The sequence below is a fragment of the Dermochelys coriacea genome, chromosome 1 (genome assembly GCF_009764565.3).
Source record: "Dermochelys coriacea isolate rDerCor1 chromosome 1, rDerCor1.pri.v4, whole genome shotgun sequence".
NCBI lineage: Eukaryota > Metazoa > Chordata > Testudines > Dermochelyidae > Dermochelys > Dermochelys coriacea.
Genome location: NC_050068.2, coordinates 248,466,702 through 248,494,176, shown reverse-complemented (window position 1 = coordinate 248,494,176; position 27,475 = coordinate 248,466,702). Strand labels below are relative to the sequence as shown.

Sequence of the window (27,475 nt, the reverse complement as noted above, 5' to 3'; positions counted from 1 at the left end):
CAGTCCTTTGTTTTGGTGGTTACTCCTGCAGTGTCCAGCAGTGTGTAATATGAAGGTTAAGTTGTCCCTGCTAATACTCATTACTTTGTCTTTGTACTATCAAGTTACAGGACCTTGGTAGGAAATCCATCCGTGTCTGAATGACACTTCTGCTGCTGCCTTCTCTTTCCAAACATTACTGCAGCAACATGTTTTTCAGTGTAAGGGGCCTAGCTAAAAAAGGGTGGATGTAAGGCTAAGGAAATAAGACTTTTCGCTCAGGTTGATGCCAAATTGAACATTGCCCATTTGAGACCACCCTACCTGAAAGAGCTACACCACAAGCTGAGTGGTATTTTGTGCTAGTGTTGTGCTATCACTTTCCTTCTCTCTGTTGTATAAATTGCTATGCCTAACTAACCTGAAGGTGCTATGGAAAGTGAGGGTGTGGATTTTTTTTAAGCATGGCTACTTATCACTATCACCCCCACCCCCCCATGTTATACAAACAGGAGTAGTTGGGTTACAGCATTCAGTGAATTATCAAGGCTTCCTCATGCTCTGAGTCCTGCTTTCATCATGAACCAGTAAGACATAATTACAGTCCCAGAACAGAAAAACAAGAAAGAAGTCATGTTAAAATGTGAGCTTTAATAGTTTAAAAACAAATGCTGTTTTGGGGTGCAAGTTCCTCTTGGCCCCTCTGTGGAAACAATTCAGCCTTTAAAAGCCCGTGCTTTTTCTCACTGAGAAATACAAGTGTCACTGTACCCATGTAAGCTGCTCCTTTGCAGCTTAGTGGCTGCTCTGGAAGCCAGTAACAGTTGAGGAAATAACTCCAGCCTTGCTCAAGCAGCACTCACCAGTTTACCAAACGAAGTTGCTCTAACCATCCATTTGGTAAATAAGGAAACTGGCTGAAAACCCCCTGCAGAATTTTACTAAATCTGGGGCCTCCTTTTTTATTAAGACAGAACAGAGAAATAGTGGCCTAGTGGTTAGGGTACAAGCCTGGGACTTGGGAGAGCTGCACTCAATTCCCGGTCCAGTACAGACTTCCTAGCTGTAAAACAGGGTAATAGCATTTCCCTTCTTCACAGGGCTGTTGTGAGCACACGCTAAAGAATGGGAGCTGATCATACTATGGTAATGCATTTATTTCTCTGGGACAGAAATAAATGTATCCCTTTCAGACTGTAGGCACTGTGGGTTAGACACACAGACTACGAGGGGAGAGGCTGTTCTAGATTTGATTGACAAATCTGGTTGACAAGTGGAAGGCAACAGGTGAAAGCGATCATGAAATGGTAGGAAGGAAAACAGCACAATAAAGATAATGGATTTCAAGAAGACAGACTTTAGCAAATTCATGGAGTTGGTAGGTAAGATTCCCATGGGAAGCAAGTCTAAGGGGAAAAACAGTTCAAGGGGCACAATATTCCACTGCATAGGAATGATTGGAAGCATGGCAACAGGACACCCTGGCTTAACCAGGAGATTGTCATTGATTTGAAACTCAAAATAAGAGTCCTACAAAAAATGGAAACTAGGTCAAATTATGAAGAATGAATATAAACAAACAAGTATGTAGGGATAAAATTAAACAGGCTAAGGCACAAAAGATTAAACTAGCTACAGACAAAGGGTAACAAGAAAAATACATTAGAAGCAAGAGGAAGGCCAAGGACAGGGTAGGTCCATTACTCAATGAGGGGGGAAAAACAGGAACAGAAAATGTGCAAATGGCAGAAGTCTTAAATGACTTTTCAGTTTTCACCAAAAAGATTAGTAGCAATTGGTCATCTAACAGAGTGAATGCCAGTGAAAATGAGGTAGAATCAGAGGCTAAAATAGGGAAAGAACAAGTTAGATGTCTTCAAGTCACCAGGGCCTGATGAAATCCATCCTAGAATACTCAAGGAGCGGACTAAGGAGATGAGAGCCATTAACAATTATCTTTGAAAAATCATGGAAGAAGAAGGGAGAGATTCTAGAGGACTGGAAAAGGGCAAATATAATGCCCATTTATAAAAAAGGAAATAACAACCAAGCAAATTACAGATCAGTCAGCTTAACTTCAGTACCCGGAAAGATAATGGAGCAATCAGTTTGCAAACACTAAGAAGATAAACCCATGCTGTTACTTTTCACCTTATTGTCAAGAACAAATCATGTCAAAGCAATGTAATACTTTCTTTGACTGGGTAACAAGCCTTGTGAATGGGGGGTGAAGTGGTAGATGTGGTACATCTTGTCTTTAGTGCAGCTTTTGATACTGTCTCGCATGACCGTGTCATAAACAAATTAGGGAAATATAACCTAGATGGAGCCACTATAAGGTAAGTGCATAACTAATTGGAAAACCATTCCCAGAAAAGAAAAGGAGTACTTGTGGCACCTTAGAGACTAACAAATTTATTAGAGCATAAGCTTTCGTGAGCTACAGCTCACGTTATCAGTGGTTCACAATCAAGATTGAAGGGTATATCAAGTCAGGTCTCACAGGGATTAGTTCTGGGTCTGGTTCTGTTCAATATCTTCATCAAATGATTTAGCTAGAGTATACTTATAAAGTTCGCGAACTATCCCAAGCTGGGAGGGGTTGTGGGTGCTTTGGTGAATAGGATTCAAATTCAGAATGATCTGGAGAAATGGTCTGAAGTAAATAGGATGAAATTCAAAAAGGACAAATACAAAGTACTCCACTTAAGAAGGAACAATGGATTACACCAAGAGTGGGCAAACTTTTTGGCCTGAGGGCCAAATCGGGGTTCCGAAACTGTATGGAGGGCCGTTATGAGGGGATCAGAGGGCATGCAACTACAAATGCTAACAGCCATAGTCACCTTAAAAAAATCTGAAGGCACCACTTTAAAGGCAAAGTACTTTCAAAATTTCCACAGAAGAGGATTTTCTACGAGTTCCCAATAACAAAAAGACAGTCACGTCTTGCCCTCCTTTTAATCAAAAACAAACAAACAAGCTTTACTGTTAAACACGTTCTCCTCCTCTGCCCCCACCCCCAAAATACACTCCTTAACCAAGATGTTCTAGCTGCGGTGTGTTTTAAAAAAAAAACCCAGAACAGCAAAGCACTACCCAGGGTTGCAGTAATTCTCAAGTGTTGACTTTTGAAGGAAGAGGGGAAGAATTCAGATTCATGTTGCCTGTTATGCTAGGAGGAAATATATGCAATAGTGCTTTATCTTCAAAGGAAGAAACCAGTAACTGCTTCCTTAGCAATTCTTAACCAATCCCTTACCACACTGTTGTGTTGCACACATCTACCCTAAGGCTGCAGAACTACCATTGCTTTCACTACCAAGAAGCCAGGCATGAAGAGGAATTACTTCAGAGAGCCAAAGCAGGTGACTCACAGCACTGCCTCATATTTAGGCAGCAAATTCCCTCCAATCGGCTAACAAGGAGGCCCTTCTTGTTTGGATAGTTCTCATCTCCTGCAGCATCTGCCTTTCGAGAGAGACTTATGGAAACCGGATTACACAGGAGAGCAGACAGACTATAGCTATCGAACTGGGATGCAAGACAGCTGATTCTTTTACCCTAGCTAGGCCATCGCTTTGCTGCTTCTCCTTTATCCTCTTCTGGCAATGCCATCTGGTGGAGCTAGTTTTCCGACAGCACATGAACACACACAGCCCTGCTACAGCTCAGAAACATGTTCGAAAGACTCGGGTTGTAGAGGGCTGTAACTTCCTGAGGATACAACTACTGACTTCAGTGGGAGCAGGAGAGGGCCCCCAAAAGCTGATCGGAGCAAAATTCCTAGTCAAGTAGTAGCAAAAAGGAGCTAGGTGATTCACGTTTCAATGCCTTTGTTTATTCCTAATAGCTTACTCAAGCCCTAGTAACGCAAGTCTGCCATACCGCCCTCCTTGCAGAGAGAATCTACTTTGGGTGGGGATGGCTAGAGAGAGAACCCAACAGAAATGAGGTGGGAAGGCAGAGTCAAATGTCGATTGTATTGGGCGATTCTGCTTGAAAAAGAGGTCAGAACAAAAACAAAACAAAAATCAAGAAAAAGCCTTCCTCAAAAGTGACATTTTAATTGCAACCAGCTCTGTTCAACTGCTTCTATCGGTCACACCCTAGCCTTTTTGGGAGAATGAATGCAATACAATTGCAGAGGATACACAACAAAAGTAGCAGCATGTTTTTCTCCTGTAGAAAAGTAGTCAGAGCCCAGGAGAAGCAGAGAGAAAAGAGAGTCCACTTTGCTCACGCAGCACTTGGAGGCTGTGAAGTGCTATGTATTATACTAGTTAAAATAGCACTAGGAGGGCCTTGATTTGCCTGTGCCACATTCTTTCCCTTCCCTCAACATCAAGCTCTCTGCTCCCTTGAGTTAGGAAAGACCCTGAATCTCAAGCAAACAGCTGAGATGTCTGCTGGAGATAAACTGTACCTGCCTCTAAGCACCTCAAAAGGCACAGATGCTAAATTAGAGATGCAGTGCAGGACATTCATTGAGGGGGAGGTATGTGTAAATAAATATACAGATTAAAAACAAGGAACTGGGGAAATGTAGGGTGGTCAGGCTGAACCCTATCCAGCAGCAAAATCCAGAAGAAAGAAGGACTGGAGTGTCCACTCTGCTGATGGCAAGAAACACTTCCATAGTAGCTACAGGGCTAGAAGATGAAATGCTGGATTATGGTTTACAAGAGAGCTATGATGCTGAAATAAGTGTAGGGGAAAGGGCAGCTAGATCATTATGGTCCCAATTCAAACAAGGTACTTAAGCATATACCTAACTTCAAACATGTGAGTAAACCTACTGAAGTCACCAGGACAGGGTAGTCAGTGGTACTGCCATGCTGAATGAGGGCCAGTAAGAACATCAGGTGCTGCAAGGCAGCTAGTTACTCCTAGGACTTAGCATCATACATTCAAGTGTTGCAAGGGGAGGAAGGCATGCTGAACACAGCCAACCTTTCACAGGAACAAGCAAGGGGCCCTATGGTCCAGCCAGTGGTCACTGGCCCATATCCATTGCTGAGGAGTGAGAAATCCTTATGCTGAGGAGAAGCAGAGCTAATGGATAGGAAGAAAAATCTGGTACTTTGACCCCCTCACCAATACACACACACCCTCATTTCCTCCTCTGGCAGCTGAGTCAGAAGAGAACTCCAAGCCACAAGGGAACTCATTGCAAATAGTAAGGCCAGCCAGGCACCAGGGCTACAACCTCTTATATCTCTGACTGAAAAATAAATGGACTGTCCCATTGACAGCTTCCTGAGAAAAAATGATCCACTTAACTGAATGCTCAGGCAGAACAGAAGCCGGAGTAAGTAGCAGACCCTGCAGAAAGATTCTGCCCATTCTGTTGCTGAAGTTAGCAATGAAGGAAGGGCTGATGTCGAGTTAGAGCCAAGCATTTCCCACACAGCTCTATCAACGATGCTCAAGCCTGCCCTGAGAAGAGACTGCAAAGGACAGCAACTGTAGGGTGCCATTGTGATATTGGTCGCTGCTCAGTAGGGGCTACCTGGACACTATCCTGCTGTTTTAAAATCTTTAATCAAAGCAGGATCCATGCAACTAATAAATAAAGGCGGAGTTAAGAGACACCAGGAGGTGAAGAGCTTCTCTGTTCTCCTGCACTCCTGGCATGAAATGGGGAGGGTAGGCTCTAGATAACTCCTCTTTTCAAATGCTGGAAGTGAGAATGTAACACCTTCTACCATCCCATAATTTAAAGTGATCACATGATCCTGTAGCGAACCTAGTCTTAACAGTTTACTTCTGCCATAGATGGGGATGGTGGTTGGACTCCAACTCAACTGCTGAAAAGGTGGGCAAGTCGGGTGTACAGAGTCTAATTTGCATAATTAACTGTCCCCAGTGAGAGACACAATAGGGTGGAGGATGTTGAAAAGATTGGGGAGCACTGTACGATATCCAGTTGGAGGGGACGTTCTCCACGGTCAACTCCTAAAGGCTCAAATACGCATGATTTCACATTGGTCCCCATAAGAGAAGGTGCTTTCCCTGAAATCTCCAGCGCCTCACAAATCCAGACTAGGCCAAAAACAGTTGCCAATGTCAACTGTGAGGGTTGGTGAAAAGGTGCCGTTGCTCCTATGGCTATCAGGAAAAAAACAAACCAAACCTCGAGCAGTCAATCCTGAAGAAAGGAAAATAAAATCACATTTTGTTTAAAATTATAAATACTTTTCTGTATAAAGTTATTAAATAAATGAGATCCTTCCAGTGACGGTGTGGTGAGTTCCAGTGACGCTCCTAAGCAATGTTCCATAGTCTTTAAAAAGCCATCGCTGCTCCCGGTCTCTTTTGTCCTCAGTTTAAGTGCAGCAGGGGTTATCAATGACTAGCATGACATCAATGCCATACACTTCCAGCAGGTCCATTAGGAAGCTTCGGTCACCTTGTGGGTCCAGGCCCATGCCCCGGGCATGGTCAGCTGTCAAGGTCTTGTCCTGGCTGGCTGACACCTCCATCAGTGTCTGAAATATCCGATTGTTCTGCTCCATGAAAAACCTGCAGGAGGACACAGCCAACAGGGAAGAGGAGACGGGAATGAAAAGAAAAATGGAAGACAGATTTTCTACACTGTCCCCAGAGTCCCACTTTAAACATTCCTACCTTCCTTGCACCATGGTATTGCACAGTCCTGACCTTTGTGGAGGTCAGTAACAACTTTTACTCAACAGGCTTCAGGCTGGCTTATTTAAGCTAGGCGCTGACTCAACTAACACATTTATGTGGGGAGTAAAAGACCAAGTGTAAAAATCCAACATACGTCTTCCCCTAATACAGTGGGGGAACTGAGTGGACAAAAGCACCAAACCACTACGCTGACCCAAATGATTTCTCCATTACCTGTTCTTGAGCCACCAGATTCTAGCTATGACTAATCTTCCACACCAAACAAAGAACAGAACTTGGAGATGAAAGCTCAATTGGCCACCACCTGCATCCCCTTTCAGGTACAGCACTGTTCCTGGTCCCATATCCTCTCCAACCACAGTCTAGTTTTAAATTACTCGAGTAATGAGGCTTCCCCTGTGCACTGTAGCAGGCTGTTCATAGTCCAAAGCACCTCAGTCTTGGCAAGCCCTCCCTAATATTCACCCTGAATTTTCCTTTAGACAATTTCATCGCATTACTCTCATCCCTTTCCCACCACAGGCATGAGCAATAATAGTGCGTGGTGAAGGGCTCCATAGGAGGGGCCAGCGTCTCCTTAGTACTTCGGCTGCCATGTATTTCCTCACAGACTTCAGGAACCACTCAAGCATTACCCAACCCTTCACCCCAGCCTCCTCTGAAACTGCCACACATGTAACCGCCCAGCCGACAAGCAGAGGCAGTTTGCTCCCCACAGCCAGAGCACCATCTGCATCTCAACAAGCTGTCTGGCCTCCCCCAGCATAGCCAGGAATTCTGAAGAGGGTCAGAAGATGCTGGTGTTCTAGAAATCTCTTCCATTTCCAACCCATGCTTTATGGGTCTCCATATCCCCTCCAAACACTTCCAGCCCCCCAAACATCTCTATTTGCAAGCTAAGCTAGTGTGATATGAAACCAGTGAGATGACGACTGGACCCCAGGCTGCCATTGGTGCACAGGCTCTCAGTGCAAAACCACACTTTAAAGACTCCCCACAGCCTGCTTGTTATTCAGTGGTGCAGGGAGCAACTCACAAGATAAAGAGGTCCTCTTCACAGCAGCTGCAGTCCTCCTCCACCTCCTGAGAGTACATCAACATCTGCCTGGGAGAAGGGAAGCAAATCAAACACATGTACAAGCAACGAACCCCAGAGCAATGGCACCAAACAGTATTCTGACTGAAGACATCACCATTTATTGGAAATAAAGGTATCAAAACCTTCATCTTTAATCTATAGGTGGCAGAAGAGTCCCATGGACAGGGCACTTGGTTGGGAGTTGGGAAATCTAGATTCTACTCCCAGCTCTGCCCCTAAACCCATTGCATGACCCTGGGCAAGTCACTTCATCTCTGTGCCTGTTTCCCTTCACACCCTTTATCTACCTAGTCTATTTAAGAATGACAGGGACAGATTAATACTATGTGTTTGCACAGTGCCCAGCACAAAGGTGCCCTGATCTCAGCTGGAGTCTCTAGGCCCTGCTATAATACAAACAACCACCATAAAGATGTTGAATGAGAGGGTCAAAAGAATGAACCAAAGCAGCAAGGAATCAGGAAAATGAAAACAAGACAATTCAGAGAAAGTGAAGAGATCAAGATACTGGTCCCATCGCTCCACCACTCAGGTCCCCTCCACTACCTCTGGTCATTGAGCCGCCGGTATTTTTCCTTGTCAGCACTGTTAATCTTCAGGAGCGGCTGCAGATGCTCATGGTGCGTCTTCACATTCTGGTTATCCACATAGACATCATAGAGATCTCGCTTCTCCTCAAAGATTTTTTCTGTCGTGCCTGCCAGGACCAGAGGGAGAGGAAGATTTTCAGACACTCCCCTTGCACGGTTGCTGTTCGATGAGAACAAGACACAGCCACACCTAGGCATGTTACAATCCAGTCTGTGTTGGGTGAGAACAGGACCTGGCCATACCCACGCAGGTTAAGATCTCTCCTCTCTTATTTCACAGTATCTCTCACCATCAGGAGATTTTTTTTCAGCTTAAATTCTAAAAGGTACCTCCTGATCCATCAGAGATTGCAGCTTGGGGTGAAGCAGTAGGGAAGGAAAGAAGCTGTTATACTTACAGGCCACATAAGACACTTCAGTCTCCAGCATTTCTATGTCTGCCACATTCACATAGAAAAAAGGCTTAGACTCTGGAACGGTCCCCCCAATGCCAGGCAGTGAGACATTGGCTAGGCAGCAACAGCAATACACTGCAGGTGAGAGAAAGGGATAATATGATGCCCACAATATTCCCTCTGAGTAGGGTCCACAGTGCCCCCTCCTTGTTTCTCATGTCCCCATTTGCCCCAAGTGCTCCTAAACACACAGTGTTTATAGCACAGCATAGTGGCATCTGACTCTCCCATTGGGTAACACATTATTTAAATTCTTACTGAAGTTCCTGCAGAATGTTTAGACATTATCTCCCCCTGCACCCAGCTGCTTGGTGGAATGAAAGTCAGGCAACAGCATCTGGTGCTGCCACACAGAGACGAGTTCAGGTTCATAGCTCTTTGGACCAACAAAGCATGCTTGCAAGAAGTGGGGGAGGGAAGTCTCAGGGTTGCTTTGCAAAACCCTGCCCAACCCTTCTCTAGCAGTGGGCTTGGGAGAATGGCACTGCATCCTTCCGTATCAGTGAGGAGGGGGGTGTGCACATGTGTAAAAGTCACTGTCCTTCAGGTGTGGGAAGGCAGAGGTTTGAGGGTTTTGACCTTGACTCCGTACCTCTATAGCAGACAACTCCTACTGGCGGTGGTGAAAATATCAAAATGCGCTTGCGTAGCAGAGCGAACTTCCAGAGGATGAGGATCTGCTCTCCAAAGAACTTAATGAACTGAGACATACAGCCTGCGGGGTGTGTGATCTGAGGGTTCGGGGAAGAGAATGGCTTGTGAGAGATGCTACAGGAACACACACAGAGATGCTAAATACAGAAGCAGAATATGGGAGCAAGTGGTAGATACACACAGCCCAGCGCTTGTAACACTAGATGTGTGGGAGCAAGAGCAGCACATTGCAACAGTGGATAGTTGCTGCCTGAGATACACAGCCTAAATAACAGGTATCTACCCTATGCAGCTTAGGGCTCAGCCCATGAATGCTGAAATGCATGGAGAAAACTCCACTAGCTTGGCCAGCAGAGAGGCTTGCTATACACAAATTAGCAAGTCCTACACCCATCGGGAGCATCAGTGCACTGCATGTTCATACAAGCCGGACAGCGCCTGCCTCACCTTCATCTCTGGATACATGTATCTGTGGATGGAGGGCAGCCAGTGGACAGGTGGCTGAGAGCTGGAAGTACCCTTGCCAGCAGGGAGAAGCCCCTTCTTGTCATCATAAAACGCCTCCAGGTGGGAGTAATGCCCTGGCATCTCTAGCTGGTGTCTGGAAAAGACAAAAAGTAGCAAAGATTTATGGAGTCCACAGACCCCAGGGCCCATGACCCCAGCCACATTTGTCTCCTAGTCCGTGATTCAGCCTTGGGACGCCTCAGATTTCACAGGCTGTGGCACCAGCATCATGAGCATCTGTATCTTTCAGTGCATCCAAGGAACCTGGGCAGGGCTGATATGGTCATACTCCATGCATGGTAGAATGGATCCAGGTTTTTAACATTTAGAACAAGTTCAAACAAGATGGTGTTTTCCTGCAAGTCCTCTTTTATCCTTACTTAATTCCCTTAATGACAGGTTTCAGAGTAGCAGCCGTGTTAGTCTATATTCGCAAAAAGAACAGGAGTACTTGTGGCACCTTAGAGACTAACAAATTTATTTGAGCATAAGCTTTCGTGAGCTACAGCTCACTTTATCGGACTAAATTTGTTAGTCTCTAAGGTGCCACAAGTACTCCTTTTCTTAATTCCCTTAGCAAGCTCTGATCCTGCAGTCCCACTGGACAGCGCTGTGTAGACAGCAGAAGCATGTATGTAGCCAAGAACAAAATCTCACCATTGGCTCTAAAAATATTTCAAGAAACCTTTAGCAAATTGATGTTTTAAGGAACAGGAGGGAAATCAACAATTACTTTGTTCTAATACCTGTTCAAAACAAGCAATTCTCCAGCAGATTAAAAAAAAATTACACACTGAAGTGGTCCTGTATTACTAACTCAAGTTTAATTTCTTCCCTCCATCATTATCTTCATTTCCTATAATACACACACAGAGAATACTCTTTCTTGGAAAAAGGTCTTAATGTGGCAATATTTCAAAGTCTTAGCTCAAAGCCAAAATGTTATTGCACATCCAGGGAAAGTTACCTTTCAAATGACATCCAACCTGATGTTCAGTGTAGCCTGAGAAACCTTCACATCCAATCATCCACACAAACATTCAGACCTTTCAGTACAGGTGCACAGGCAGCCAATCCTGTATCACACTGACAACTTACCGGACCTGGTTCTCCAGGAAGTGCATGTATCTATAGAGCAGGGTGTACGAAGGGGAGAGAATCCCCACAGACTTCATGCGGGCGCCACGCTCTAATTCGCTCTCCACTGGCATGTTTTCAAAGCAGGCCAGGCCGAAGCAGAGCCCTTTCCGGAAATAACTGGGGACAAATGTGCAACAAAAAATAACTAGAAGGGGGGAGGGTGGGAAGAGAAGGACATACATGGCAAGGTATAAGCAGCAGATCCTAGGAAGGGCCATCAAAAATATCAATTCTCCACCCCCTTCATCTCCTCCTGTGCACACAGGCCTCTGCCATTTTAACCAAGTCTTCTAAATCTATTGAGAGCATGGTCTACATTACACAGCATTCAGAAAGCTGGCAGCCTCCAGTGCCTCTCCTGCTACTAAAGGCCCGAACTTTGCTACTACTGGTGCAGTGGAACCTGTGTTAGCAATGATGGGGAAATTTTCAGGAGAAGGGCTCGGTTAGAAAGCCAGGCCCAGGGAGCATAATGTCATGTTTCCAAAGAACAGTGAGGATAACACACCACACTTTATAAAGTAAGTCACACTAGCTGTAATAACGATGGCCTGTTTGGCCCCCAAGCCATCTCCCAGGCTTGCAGAGAATTGAAACACTGCAGATGAAACACCTCCTCTGGCCAAGCAGAGTGGAATCTACAAGCTCTACAGGGAGCAGCTGTCGGTCCTCCTTGGCCAAAGGGAGGCACCACAACTCAGGGCCCTTGAGAGCAGAGAGGGGAGGAATAGAATGGAAAGGGCGTGAACCAGAATTCCCATTAGGAGGAGGGAGGGAAGAGTAAGTGAAATGGGGACAGGACATGATCACTACTCAACATCTAAAGGAGACATCCAAGTTTTTTTAAACATGTTTTCTTTTGCGTTCTCTTTTAAAACCACAAACAAAAAACCTCCCCTTCCCCCCAGTTTTTCTCTTTTCCATCTGGAAAAGAATTTACTCCATCCCCACCACATGGCTCCAACGGAGCCTGAAATTAGCAATTCTGTTTGCTTCCTCGTTTGTTCCTGCCCCATGCGTTAGTGTCAGTTTACCTCTGGGAACCAGGTCTGCTCTTGTTGGCAGGCTGGCCACCACAGCAGAAGTCATTATACGTTAGGATCTACATAAATAGCAGATATTTGATGCAGCCGATGCTAAATATCTGGAGAATTCACTCCAAAGCAGCTAGTTTTGTGACAAGTCAATTTGGGAGGCCTTAGTTGATGGGCAGTGCTCATTTTTACTGCTTTGGAATAAGGGAGGAGGGCACGTGTGGCTGAGGAGGATGGGAAGGAGCAGCGCAGCACAAATACACTCACATGAAATCCGACTGGACTTTGTGTGACCCACTTGCCATGGATTTGAACTCAACACCCTCTAAGTCAATGTCTTGGGGCAAACACCATTCCACCATGTTACCTGTGGGGCAAAAGAGCAATAACTTTTCATTGGCATGGAAAAGGGTCCCACCCTCTACTAAAGATAAAGCAGCAACAAATCAACAGCAGTCAGGTTTCAACCACTTGGGTACCAAGGAGTGGTGCACTGGTAACACTGTTTTAAAAGGCAAGTTTTTGGAACAACACAGGGCGGTGATTACATGGCATTACAGTGAGATGGGTCTCTCCAGTACCTGAGACAGAGCACAAATGCAACCTTACCACACTCCATGTACTGCCCATGAGACAGACATGCTGCATTGAACACCAGCACATCGCATGGGCCTCAACAGTTATTTCGGAACCTATTTAATGTCTTGCAGACTTGCCCCTCCAAGCCTTGCCAAGCAGCAGCCAGGTATTGGGGCAGGGCAGTGAAAGAGGGGCTAACTCTAGTGATGTTTGTGCTGCATGAGTTCTGTGGACAGAAGACTTCAGTCTCCAAAGCTGAGAATCTGATCCCTCTCCTCAGCACTGTAGTGCAAAAGCAGAGCAAAGGGAAGGATGTAATGTTAAATTGCCAGGCATTTGGTAAGTGCATCATGTTGCCATGATAAAGTCTTGGATTCAGAAAGGATTTTAGAAATCCTGTTCAAGAAAGGCAAGAAGCATAGAATCATAGGACTGGAAGGGACCTCAAGAGGTCATTTGGTCCAGTCCCCTGCAGGCTACGCAATAACTAGACAATCCCTGACAGGTGTTTGTCTAACCTGCTCTTAAAAATCTCCAATGACGGGGAGTTCACAACCTTCCTAGACAATTTGTTCCAGTGTGTAACAACCCTGACAGTTAGGAAGGTTTTTCTAATGCCCAGTTTAAACCTCTCTTGCTGTAATTTAAGCCCATTGCTTCTTGTCCTATCCTCAGAGGTTAAAGAGAACAATTTTTCACACTCCTCCTTGTAACAACCTTTTATATACTTGAAAACTGTTATGTCCCCTCTCAGTCTTCTCTTCTCCAGACTAAACAAACCCAATTTGTTCAATCTTTCCTCACGGGTCATGTTTTCTACACCTTAATTATTTTTGTTGCTCTTCTCTGGACTCTCTCCAATATGTCCACATTCTTCCTGAAATGTGGTGCCCAGAACTGGACACAATACTCCAGAGGAGGCCTTATCAGTGTGGAGTAGAGCAGAAGAATTACTTCTCGTGTCTTGTTTACAACACTCCTGCTAACACATCCCAGAATGAGGTCTGCTTATTTTATTTTATTTTATATTTTGTAACAGTGTTACATTATTCTCCACTCATATTTAGCCTGTGATCCACTAGGACCCCAGATCCCTTTCTGCAGTACTCCTTCGTAGGCAGTTATTTCCCATTTTGTATGTGTGTAATCCATTATTCCTTCCTAAGTGGAGTACTCTGCATTTGTCTGTATTGAATTTCATCCTGTTTACTTCAGACCATTTCTCTAGTTTGTTTTTGAATTTTAATTCTATCCTCCAAAGCACTGGCAATCCCTCCCAGCTTGGCATCGTCCACAAACTATAGGTCTATTCTGTGTGCCACTATCTAAATCATTTAGAAGTCAAATCTCCAAGAAGAATGGAAACTGGACTCCCTCCCCTTTCTGCCAGGATCATGAAGGGGTATTAAAAAGCCCAGGCCAGAACTCTGTATGTAGATTTATGGCTAAAAGTGAAAGTGTTCTGATCACTACTGGTAGGGAGGAGTGTACACATACCACAGGGTAAACTGTAGCACCAGCCATGCTCATGTCAGTGGAACCTTACTGCTTAAAATATATATATATATATATATTATATATACACACACACACACACACACACACCACATGTGGCCATGATATTCATGTGAAAAACTTAAGTACTGGGTTAACAAGTTTGTTGTGTACCTTTGACTGCTTCACTGGCACTCTGCCAACAAATCCATCTTTGTCAAAGCTTCTAACATTCGAAGCCTCTGAGCAAATCAGCTGGCTGTATTTTTTAGTACATAAAACGTTGTTACAAGAAGGATTTCCTCCTTTTCACTAGTCCAAGGCCCAGTACGTGCAATCCTCAGTCCTAGACCTGTGATATTTTAATGGTTTGATAGCCCACAAACCATCAGGTCTACAAACCACAGGACAGCTGGTATTCCACCTCACACCCAAAGCATGGGTGTGGAGACTCCATGACCACACCTATCCTTCTTGGTGGCTCTGCTTGGGCAATGGATCATTTCTCTGGAAGCCCATTATCTTCCTTGTAAGACTGGTCAAACAGGAATCTTAAAGCCAACACCTTAATACGGCTTCCATGGAACACTCTCAAATTAATTAATATTTTAAGAGCTGACTGAAATGTTTCACGGATTTCCCAAACTCCTAACTCTACAACACAATAATTATTCCAGCAAATTCAAACGTGCACAGATATAGAAAAGATTAAGACTGAATAAATTGGCAACTATCTCAACAAGAAAAAGTTTAATGCCTGAAATAGAAAAGAATAACTAAGAAGTCTGATCGTGGGGTGGAGATAAGAGAGAATATTTTTTGAGATGAAAGATGATCCATATAAAAAGACAAAAAATATTACAAATCAATCTAATCCTAAACACTTTAAAAACAGATTTGTGGGCTACACACAGATTTTGGATCAATACAAATATTCAGGGATGAGATTTTTTCCCACTAAAAGTTATACTACTACAAGGCCTAGCGTGGACACAGTTATACCAGTATGAAAGCACCTGGTATCAGTATAGTTTATTCCCCTTCCCAAACACTATACGTATTTAATAACATCCACACTGGGAATGTGTGTGGGAATACATCCCTTTATAGCAGTGTAGTTAAAAACAGTACAACTTGTGTGTTTAGACAAGGCCTTAGACTTGGCCATGACTTTGAGAAACAAGAGCCTAAAATTTGACACCTATATAAGTAGCTGATTTTCAAAACTAGCTGAGCGCTCAGCAGCATTCATGTGGGTCGCTCCACATTTAAGTAAGTGCCTAACTTTAGGTGACTATTGCTAAAAATCCTGGCCCTTCTTTGTATTTTACATATTGCACAAAGGAGGGAGCACATATTCTATTTAGCTACTGGAATTTAGTAGCCTATTTTTCTGCTCAAGTAGATAGTGTTTCCAACAGGTTTTGGGGCCTGGTGAGAGAAATAAATACAGCAAGTTAATGACAGAGATTTCATGTGCATCCATTCTGTTCACAGATGGGGAGGCCAGTCCTAGGCTGTCTTGTCAGCAATGTCATACACAGCTAAAGTAAAGTCGCTACAACCAAGCAAGGAAGTGGGGATAAGGGAGAGCTTTTCCATTACAAAGGACTCTCTGGCAGAATCTGGCTGACTTGAGTACAAAGGGGATTTCTCATTTTATGATGGTAGCGCCCAGGTTCCCCAATCAGAGCTCTACTGAGCAAGGCACTGTTAGGGTGACCAGACAGCAAGTGTGAAAAATCAGGACGGGGGTGGGGGGTAATAGGTGCCTATATAAGAAAAAGACCCAAAAATCGGGACTGTCCCTATAAAATCAGGACATTTGGTCACCCTAGGTGCTGTACAAATACATATGAAGACAGAATCTTTATTGATGTACATGTGCCTTTTCAGCAGCTTACTAGGCTGGCAGAGGAAGCCACTATGATAATGCCTGTGGTTTGTGTTTAGAGTTATATGTAGCCACTTTTTAAAACGTATAACTGTTTTTAAAAAGACACGAGATGATCCTTCCCTGAAGAGTTTAAGGAAGTAGATCAGAGCTCCCTCAACCACAAGTTGTGGTTAGCGCCAAGTTCCCAAGTTCTCCCGCAGGTTCCTCTTTCAAACACAATTGAAAGTCTAATGCTCAGAATGAATCAACTCCTGATCTTCAGCTACAGAGTAAATAGTAATACGTTATCGTTCCACAGCACCTTTCAGCTGAAGTACCTTCAATTAGTTAAGCCTCAAATATTGCTGTGGGGGTTGGCAAGTATTATTCCCATTTCACAGATGTGTGAACAGACAGAGGTTAAGTAATACACCCAGTTCCACAAAGGAGGTCAGTGGCAGAGCAAGTGGAACTAGAACCCTGTCTTGAGCTTTAAACCACAGGAGATCACCATGCTCACACCTGAATAAACTCATTCAGTTGCACTGTTTTCTAGGATCTTCCATTAAAAAGAAGATTAGCCACCAACACCTGTACTCCTGGGCAGTCACTCTCACCACCTTGCCCTGTGCGACGTGGCAGTCTGGAGCAAGCAAAGAGATAAAAATCAGTCAGGCGAGATGCTAGAGCAAACAAAGGAGCGACTTTTCCCGCAGGCACAAGCTTAGCTGCCGATAGACAGCAGGGAGGGGGAAGGGAGAAGCCTCTGTGAGAGCAGGAAACCTATCCTGCTCCCTGGACATGCACAAAGCAGCTCCCAGGCTGGTGAGGAAGGACTTCCCAAGCGTCATCCAAACAACTTGAACTTTAGAGCACAATGTGAGACTTTAAAGAGAGAAGCTCGCAGGTGTCTTGAAGAACTTTTGTAAGCCATTCGACAGCACCAGGATAAGTCAGAAACAGCATCAGCAGCTTCTGGAAGGAATGGAGCCAAAAAAAGTTTCCCTTGTAACTTTCTGCACTACCCCTCCTATTTTTGGATGCTCCCAGAAGCTACTGTGACACCAGCATTTAGCCTTTTTAATAAAGTAACCATCTGTTCATGGGGATGGGGGCAGCTGGGAGGCATCACACACTGACATGAAGATCTGTGTGTTAGTGAACACACTTTTAGATCTATATACTCCCAAGCAGTTTCTGCAACACAACACTGCAACGCTGTGCTAGTGCCTGAGAACCAGAAAGTGAAACTGAACATGGTTTAGCTATATTTGGAGAATGAAAGAAATACAAAAGAGAAACAAACAGCTTAATAATGGTGAATTGGACTTTTTTAAAGAAGTTACTGGTTCACTTGTAGGCCTGATCCTGCAGTTGCAGGACCAGTAGTCTGGCCACTCAAAGCCAGCTGAAAGACTGGGGCCTTCACAAGCTACAGTATTATTAGGAACACTACAGACTTATATTGGTATAATAATTACATTGCTCAGGGATGAGAGAAATCCACATCCCAGAGTGACATAGTTATATCGACTTAACCCCCCACGTAAACAGTTCTGTCAGCAGAAGAGCTACTGGATCTCAGGCTAGTGGATCAACTTCACCGACAGGAGAGCTCTCTCCCATCGCTTAGGCCTGCTGTATACGAGAGTTAATTACGTCGACCTAACTCGGTAAACGTCTACACTAAAATGTAGCTCCCACTGATGTAACTCGCCCATTACACTGACATAATAACTCCACCTCCATGAGAGACATAGTGCTTAAGTCGATGTAGTTAGGTTGATGCAGTGTCAGTGCAGACATTGTGTTGCTCACATTGACTGTTACTGCCTTTTAGAAACTATCTCACAATTCTCCAAGTGCATTGGACGTGCGAAAGTGATTTAATTACTGCGATGGCATACATTAACATAACTTAGGTTGACTTAATTCTGTAGTGTAGACGTGCCCTTAGAGCGTCTTTATTAAAGCAATACAATGGTGCAGCTGCACCGATGCAGCATTTTAAGTGTAGGCTTCCCCTACATATTGAACTTACTACCAAGATAGTTAGCTGCCCACCACGATCACATAAGTAGCAAGAGACATAATTTTACCTGCTCCTATTTCTTTTAGAGAGTGGCATCTGGAAACAGGAATGGGGCAACCAGCACTGTGTGAAACATTCCAAGATGCCAAACATTGACAAGTTTGATACAAGTGCCTCTCAAAAAATGCGAGACTGTATCTCTTTAGCCTGAAGATCCCACAGCAGCGCTTCTCTTTATCTTGACAGGTTTCAGAGTAGCAGCCGTGTTAGTCTGTATTCGCAAAAAGAAAAGGAGTACTTGTGGCACCTTAGAGACTAACAAATTTATTAGAGCATAAGCTTTCGTGAGCTACAGCTCACTTTATCGGATGCATCCGATGAAGTGAGCTGTAGCTCACGAAAGCTTATGCTCTAATAAATTTGTTAGTCTCTAAGGTGCCGCAAGTACTCCTTTTCTCTATCTTGTCCCTCCTGTGTCTATCCTACAGGTGAGTCCTATCTGGACTCCTTGCTGTTTCTGGATACCCAATAAAGCCACACAAAAAACAGCTTTTCCCCTCTCCAGCTGGCAGGATGACCAACTGTGGCTTCTCCATTTGGGTTTGGATTTTGGTGATCCAAGCATTCACAACCTCCAGGCTCAATTACCATAATTCTCTCTACCTAGGTATGAAACAGCTGATCTTAGAACAGTTCCTGGTGGCGCAGGACATAGCAATCCATCTGTTCAGCAAAGCAAGCCTCTGACAGCACATCACCCCCAGTGCTCTACTCTTCACTAGCTCATGGAATTCCAGGTCAAATTCTATATTTCAGTCTTCGCCTTTGGAGCAAGACAACAACCTTCATGTGATGCTCCTGTTAAGTGCTGGTGTTTTTCCTGTTTTGTGCAAATTCACGAACATACCAATGTCGTCGACTGGCCACGGGACGTCATTTTTCCAACCTCCCAGTGAAAGTAGCAATGATTATATTTCCCCAAACCCCCCTTTCAAGGACCAGAAAAGAACAGTTGGGCCAGTCCTCCAAATATACCAACTTACTGTAGAAGGGATGTCCATGGAAAAAGCGGATTACCTCTCTAGGACCCTCAAAGACCATCACATTGGCATCATGGCCCTCCAAGAAACACACTCAAAAGACTACAACGAAGTTGCCAGACATAAAAACTCATGGAATGAGGGGCTGCTCTACCATCTGTTTGACATTATCAAAGACATCCTCCCCGAGAAGCAGGCAGGATTTCACCAGAGGAGGAACTGCTGTGACCAAGTAGCTTCACTCACCGGCCACACTGAGACAGGATTCCAACAGAAGTTGAAGACAGGAATCACTCTTGTTGATCTGTGCTCAGCATATGACACCAGCTGGAGATAGAGCTTTCCTCCTCAAGGTCTCCCACGTCATTCACAGCGATTCATTGGCAGCGATGACCGGGGACCACTGGTTTAAGGTACACCTTAATGGCAGATCAGTAGACCAAGAACTCTTCACTCCGGCATCCGTCAGGGCTCTGTCCTGGCCCTGATACTTTTTCATCTTTACACGATGGATATACCAGCAATGGAGTTGAAGAAATTAATTCATGCAGATGACATTGCCCTAGCTATTCAGCACACAAGCCTCCATACCATCAGCTGCACCCTAACCCGAGATCTTACCACAATGGGTGATTATTTCCAATGCTGGAAATTTAGGCCTAACCTGAAAAAAAACCATGGTGACCATTTTCCATCTGAACAATAAAATGGCTAATACCAAACTCGTGGTGCAGTTCTGCAGTGAGAGCGTCAGCCATGAGGCTAACTCAAAGTATCTCGGTGTTACACTGGACCAGAGTTTAACCTTTCGACAACACCTCGAGAACACCCACTATAAGGTCGGGTCTCATGTCGTGCTTATCAGAAAATTGGCCAGACATCATGGGGCTCCAGTCCGTGGACCTTACAAACCACAACTGCCTTGGTACATTCTGCAGCTGAATACTGTGCGCCAGGGTGGTTTCACAGTAGTCACACTAAACGCCTTGATACTCAACTCAATAATGCCATGCGCAAAGAGTCAATTAGAGCATTCCTGACACTGGTCGACTGGCTCCCAGTCCTATTGCATATCCAGCCTCCACAGATCAGAAGAGCTGCCCAGACATCTCACTTTCTCAACCATGTCAATGCAAACACGAAGATCCTGCTGCATGATGACCTGCAGAACCCTCCAAAGACAAAATTAAAATCCTGCAACCTTCTGTGGATCCGCATCAAGACTCTTGCACTTAACTTTGATGCTGAGGCTAAATGGAGAACCACAGGGAGTGTTTCAACCACGCAAAACAAACAGCTCGTTGCTGACCCTGTCAAGGAACCACCGGGTTTTGATTTATGTTGGGAAGACTGGTGCAGATTGAATCAAATCAGGACATCTCTTGGGAGATGTGGACAAACCCTCTTTAAATGGAAAATGAGGCAAACACCTGTATGAGACTGTGGTCAACAGGCACAAATGATTGAGCACATCATTTCTGAGTGTCCCCTTTGCTCTTTCACCAGGGGCCTGAAGGATATGCACCAGCTCACTGCTGTTGCAAAGTCCCTACTATCATATCTAGATACAAGTTTATAATTGTTGTTACCTCCCCAAGCCATACGAAAGAAGAAATCTTCACCTTCAGAGTCCTCCCTGGGCTTGGCAGAAATTACCCAAGGGACCATCACACCCTGCGTGGTCATGTCCTCCTGTGAGAGCCAGGTTCCTGTGGCATTATGGAACTGTCAACGTCAAGAGCAATGCTTGTGCACGCAGGAGACCAAACTTTCTTGGCTACTGCCCATAACTTACTCACAGAAGAGGTCAGGATACACAGAAACTTCAGCATATTCAGAACAAAAAGCAAAACTTACTTCTTTGACCCAGCCCTTCTCCATAGCCACCCTGGCCCTCTAACACAAAGCCACAAGAAGCCAGCTGACTGAAGGAAAGAGATCACTATCTGAAGTGTATGTACAAATATATACATAAATGATGGATGCTATATAAGACTCTAGATCAAGGCAGACAGAACAGCAGCACAGCATGTGTGAATGTATATGGCAGGTAGGCTCTAACCTACCAACAGGAAGTTAATAATGGACAACAGCAGATGCAGTGGCGGGCTATCAATGAAGGGGTTAGCATTTTCTGTAATCTCAGTGTCATGATTCAGCATTGGTTACTTAGGTCAATAACAGAAGAGAATTAACACCAAGTTTGTGTAGGACTGAGCAAGATCGCAAGTGCGTGATGAAAGACAGTTGAGAGATAAGAGATTAATGTTCTTTTCCCAAGGAGTGGTGAGCTTAAGCATCAAACAAAAGAATCTGAGTCGCCTATGCAGACAGAACTCAAGACAGGTATGACACCAATAAATATGTAGCAGAGCTGTGATTTGTTGGGTACAGTCAGCACAAGTCAGGAGGCATAGATCAGCGTTCATGTCGCACTCCCCGTCCATACCCAACCCAAGCCGGGGAAGCTAATAATCCAACAAGTGGACCAAATTCGGTGATGAATCCTGGTCATGTGCCATCTGAGGCACATTACGCATACGCTAAGAAGAAGCGGCACAAGTCAATGCTCTACATGCCCATCAAGGGACGTAATTTACCTCTTCCATACAGACACTATTGGTAAGGCTAAGATTTTGTCATGGATATATTTAGTAAAAGTCATGGACAATAAACAAAAATTCATGGAAGCCTGTGACCTGTCCCTGACTTTACTAAAAATATCCCTGACAAAATGGGGAGGGAGGAGGGTCCAGCACCCACAGCTGCTGGGGCTCCAGGATCCCCCCCACTGCACAGCAGCTGGGAACTCCAGGGGACCCCTACCCCTCACAGCAGCTGGCAGCTCCAGGGCCCCCTGCTGCTTGGGTGCTGTAGAGGGGCTGCCAGCTCCAGCCCCACTGCCCCAGGGCTGATGCGGAAAAGGTCACGGAGGTCTCTGGAAGTCACAGATTCCGTGACATAATCGTAGCCTTAACTATTGCTACTAGACCTAGTTTTCTAAAGTTATTTGTTGTAGAGAAGTATGAAGAGTGATTGTTTTCCCCCTTTGAAAAGTTGCATGTGGACAACAGAGGTCAAATTTGACCATCTCCTTACATCCCATTTTCACTGTTTCCCTGTGAATTATATTTTATAAGTGGAAGCACTTAAGTACAACCCTCCACAGCAGATAAAACCAGCACCAAAAACAAGATGTACTGTATGTTACTCGCCATTACCTAGTACTTAAAAGTACAGCTGGAAAGTAGTCCAGCTTCTGCAGAACCACTTTTCACTCTGTGTCCAACTGCCTACTCACAAAATGACAAAGGAGTTTTAAGAAAAACTGAGGTTTGCCTACGGAGACTCTAATCATATTTAACATCACACTTATTTGGAGCATTAAACCCCACCCCCTTGATTATTATACTGTGGAGTCCACTACGCTGACGAAACACCACTGAGATCCCCTATTTTGGCTGCATCTTAAAGAAAGCCACTCCTGCACTAACAGAAAATTAAATCCTAGTGCTAACCCCTATTTCCCATATGGCCTCTTCTCCCAGTTACTTATTCTGATCTGGCAACACACCTATCTACATACATTCTCCGCCCCGCCTCCCCCCATGCCGGATGTGCAGAATCAGTAAAAAGGCAGTGAAACTAGTGAGAATGGAAGTAAAAAATCTTGAATTCTTATCCCAGCTTTGCCACTGATTTCCTGCAGTCACCAAGAGAGCCTCTATAAAATCTCCCCACTGTATTTTCCACTGCATGCATCCAATGAAGTGAGCTGTAACTCACAAAAAGCTTATGCTCAAATAAATTTGTTAGTCTCTAAGGTGCCACAAGTACTCCTTTTGTTTTTGTGGATACAGACTAACACGGCTGCTACTCTGAAACCTGTCATTATGCAAGGCACTGAATTTAGCCGTATGGAGTGGAAATCTATCAACTTCATGAAAAAACTCGTACAGATACAGACAGACATCATCTTCCTTTCCAAATGCAAACAGATGGACATCATACCAAAAGGACTGAAGGTAAAAAATCCATTACAATCTACATACCACACAGACTATGCTGACAGCTTGTGCCACACACTCTCAAAGAAACTGTGGAACCACCTGACCAACATCCTCTACAGCAACCAGGGAAAGATTAAGAATGAGCTCTCGAAACTGGATACTCTCATAAAAAAACAACCTTCCACACAAACTTCCTCGTGGCTAGACTTTACAAAAACTAGACAAGCCATTTACAACACATGCTTTGCTTCTCTACAAAAGGACACTAAACTATCTAAACTACTACATGCCACAAAGGGCCACAACAGTGGTTCCCTTAACCCACCCAGCAATATGGTTAATCTATCCAACTATACTCTTAGCTCAGCAGAAGAATCTGTCCCATCCCGGGGCCTGTCCTTCTGCCCCTCCACCCCCATGAACATTATACAGTTCTGTGGTGACCTAGAATCCTATTTTCGACATCTCCGACTCAAGGAATATTTCCAACACACCTCTGAACAACATACTAACCCACAGAGACCTTCCTACCAACACTACAAAAAGAAGGATTCTGGGTGGACTCCTCCTGAAGGTCGAAACAACAGATTGGACTTCTACATAGAGTGCTTCCACCGACGTGCACAGGCTGAAATTGTGAAAAAGCAGCATCCCTTGCCCCCAACCTCAGCCGTGCAGAACACAATGCCATCCACAGCCTCAGAAACAACCCTGACATCATAATCAAAAAGTGACGAAGGAGGTGCTGTCGTCATCATGAATAGGTCGGAATATGAACAAGAGGCTGCTAGGCAGCTCTCCAACACCACTTTCTCCAAGCCATTACCCTCTGATCCCACTGAGGGTTACCAAAAGAAACTACACCATTTGCTCAAGAAACTTCCTGAAAAAGCACAAGAACAAATCCGCACAGACACACCCCTGGAACCCCGACCAGGGGTATTCTATCTGCTACCCAAGATCCATAAACCTGGAAATCCTGGACGCCCCATCATCTCAGGCATTGGCACCCTGACAGCAGGATTGTCTGGCTATGTAGACTCCCTCCTCAGGCCCTATGCTACCAGCACTCCCAGCTATCTTTGAGACACCACTGACTTCCTGAGGAAACTACAATCCATTGGTGATCTTCCTGAAAACACCATCCTAGCCACTATGGATGTAGAAGCCCTCTACACCAACATTCCACACAAAGATGGACTACAAGCCGTCAGGAACAGTATCCCCGATAATATCACAGCAAACTGTCCTCACCCATAACTATTTCACATTTGGGGACAATGTAGCCCTTCAAATCAGCGGCACTGCTATGGGTACCCGCAAGAGATCCACTTCCTGGACACTACGGTCCTAATAAGCGATGGTCACGTAAACACGACCCGATACCGGAAACCTACTGACCAATATGCCTACCTACATGCCTCCAGCTTTCATCCAAACCACACCACACGATCCATTGTCTACAGCCAAGCTCTACGACACAACCGCATTTGCTCCAACCCCTCAGACAAACACCTACAAGATCTCTATCAAGCATTCTTACAACTACAGTACCCACCTGCTGAAGTGAAGAAACAGACTGACAGAGCCAGAAGAGTACCCAGAAGTTACCTACTACAGGACAGGCCCGACAAAGAAAATAACAGAACGCCACTAGCCATCACCTTCAGCCCCCAACTAAAACCTCTCAATGCATCATCAAAGATCTACAACCTATCCTGAAGGACGACCCATCACTCTCACAGATCTTGGGAGACAGGTCAGTCCTTGCTTACACACAGCCTCCCAACCTGAAGCAAATACTCACCAGCAACTACACACCACACAACAAAAACACTAACCCAGGAACCTATTCTTACAACAAAGCCCATTGCCAACTGTGTCCACATATCTATTCAGGGAACATCATCATAGGGCCTAATCACATCAACCACAATATCAGGGGCTCATTCACCTGCGCATCTACCAATGTGATATATGCCATCATGTGCCAGCAATGCCCCTCTGCCATGTACATTGGCCAAACTGGACAGTCTCTACGTAAAAGAATAAATGGACACAAATCAGAAATCAAGAATTATAACATTCAAAAACCAGTCGGAGAACACTTCAATCTCTTTGGTCACTTGATTACAGACCTCAAAGTTGCAATTCTTCAACAAAAAAGCTTCAAAAACAGACTCCAACGAGAGACTGCTGAATTGGAATTAATTTGCAAACTGGATACAATTAACTTAGGCTTGAATAAAGACTGGGAGTGGATGGGTCATTACACAAAGTAAAACTATTTCCCCATGAAGAAAAGGAGTACTTGTGGCACCTTAGAGACTAACAAATTTATTAGAGCATAAGCTTTCGTGGGCTACAGCTCACTTCATCGGATGCCATTTCCCCATGTTTATTCCCCTTCCTCTCCCCCGCCCACTGTTCCTCAGATGTTCTTGTCAACTGCTGGAAATGGCCCACCTCAATTATCACTACAAAAGGTTCCCCTTTCCCGCTCTCCTGCTGGTAATAGCTCATCTTATCTGATCACTCTTGTTACAGTGTGTATGGTAACACCCATTGTTTCATGTTCTCTGTATATATAAAATCTCCCCACTATATTTTCCATGGCACGCATCCGATGAAGTGAGTTGTAGCTCACGAAAGCTTATGCTCAAATAAATTTGTTAGTCTCTAAGGTACCACAGGTACTCCTGTTCTTTTTTCTCTGTGCTTGTTTCCTCATCGGTACTACTCTTCTACCTATTTCACTGGAATTCTGAGAGGCTTAATTCCTTAGCGTATGTAAAACACTTGAGATTCCTAGAAGAAAGGTGCTATAGGTAAACAGAGTGTTATTGCACAGGTCCCATGATAAGGAAGGGAAAACAACACCAAGATCTCAAAGTTGCATGAACGGAAGTAACTAGCATTTTGTTGCATTATACTTGGCAAATATAATGCAAGTCACAGGAAAACAACATGCACACTGGGGAAGTGATCAGATACTGTAGTGATGGTGGCTATGTTAATCACCATCTAACACACTTCAGAGTAGCAGCCGTGTTAGTCTGTATTCGCAAAAAGAAAAGGAGTACTTGTGGCACCTTAGAGACTTACAAATTTATTAGAGCATAAGCTTTTGTGAGCTACAGCTCACTTCATCGGATGCTCATCTAACACACTGTATGTACAGCGAATGACTGTTTGTAGACACTGTTTGGTGGGTGAGGCTTCCATGGCTTGCCTCACCTCACTATCAGTAAATAACTATGGGGAAAACAGGGACACGCAGTACAATATTCTCGTTTGAGCGAAAGCTGCAGAGACCCACCTCAGCTCATCACCAGAATACAGGGTACTGAAGTGGGGAGAGATTCCCATGGCTTTTCCATCACCCCATGAAGATCAGTGGGTGATGGGGAGGATTTAAAGAGGAGGAATGTAGCAATCTTTTCTGAAAGAGGGGGAATATAGCAGTGTTTTCTGGGAACCTGCTGCCCCCTCAACTCATCACAGTGATGATCAGGCTGCTGAGCCAGGGAGTAGGGAAGGGAGAGAGTAGGAGAGAAAGATTTCCGCACGGTTTCTCTCTCATCCCCCTGTGGGCCTGAGCACTAGATGTGTGAGGTGTGCAGTATTTCCCTTGAGAAGGGACCTGTTGAGACCTTCCCCGCTCATAACAGCAATGACCAGGCGGCTCAACCTGAGAGTGGTGGCAGGGCAGGAAGGGGAGCAGGATTCCCAAGGTGTCTCTCATTCCCTGCGGACACACCACGGGGCTGGGGGATAGGAAGGAGAAGGGAAAGTGGAAGCAAGGGGAGGCAGCGTTTCCCTGGGGACCTGCAGAGGCCTCCCCAACTCATATCAGCGGTGACCAAGCTGCTCCGCCTGGGAGCGTGAGGGGAGAAGCGAGATCCGCAGCAGGCACATCGCCGGGGTGGGGGTCAGGAAGGAGGCGACAGGGGGGCAGCAGCGTTTCCCTGGGAACCTGCCGAGCCCGGCCGCTGAGCCCGGGGGATGGATGCGGTGGCGGTGGGGGGGCTCCCGCGGCTCCCCGGCAGCGCATGGCGGGGGCGCCCTTACCGGAGCGGGGATCGAAGGTGACCACGAACACCGCCACGATCTGGTCCGCCTCCGCCTCCGCCTCCGGCCCCCGCGGCAGCTCCCCGGGGCCGCCCCACGCCGCGCCGCCCCCCGGGGCCAGGCTCCAGCCGCCCCGCTCCGGCTCGGGCTGCGGCAGGGAGACCGCGGGGCCCTCGGCCCAGAAGAGCAGCGGCGCCTCGTCTGCCGCCTCTACCATGGCCTCGGCCCGCCGACTGCGCCGCGGAGAGCCGGCCGGGCGGG

The 27,475-nt window shown here is 45.3% G+C and overlaps 1 protein-coding gene across 1 annotated transcript; it reads right to left on the bottom strand.

Moving 5' to 3' along the window:
- Positions 1-610: 610 nt before the first annotated feature.
- On the bottom strand, positions 611-27,475 carry DENND11 (DENN domain containing 11). Its single transcript, XM_038389010.2, has 9 exons — positions 27,215-27,475; positions 12,380-12,479; positions 11,037-11,195; positions 9,879-10,032; positions 9,370-9,508; positions 8,721-8,852; positions 8,279-8,429; positions 7,670-7,738; positions 611-6,504 (listed from the first exon to the last, which is right to left on the bottom strand). Exons 1-9 carry the CDS (start codon positions 27,429-27,431, stop codon positions 6,309-6,311), a joined length of 1,317 nt encoding a protein of 438 aa, XP_038244938.1. The 5' UTR covers positions 27,432-27,475; the 3' UTR covers positions 611-6,308.

Excerpts from the sequence above, each read along its gene's own strand:
- DENND11 (XM_038389010.2), bottom strand. The coding sequence starts at position 27,431 with ATGGTAGAGGCGGCAGACGAGGCGCCGCTGCTCTTCTGGGCCGAGGGC. Across the intron at positions 10,033-11,036 it reads TTCCTGGAGAACCAGGTCCG|ACACCAGCTAGAGATGCCAG; the intron begins GTAAGTTGTCAG and ends TGTCTTTTCCAG. Across the intron at positions 8,853-9,369 it reads AGGAGTTGTCTGCTATAGAG|TGTATTGCTGTTGCTGCCTA; the intron begins GTACGGAGTCAA and ends TCTCACCTGCAG.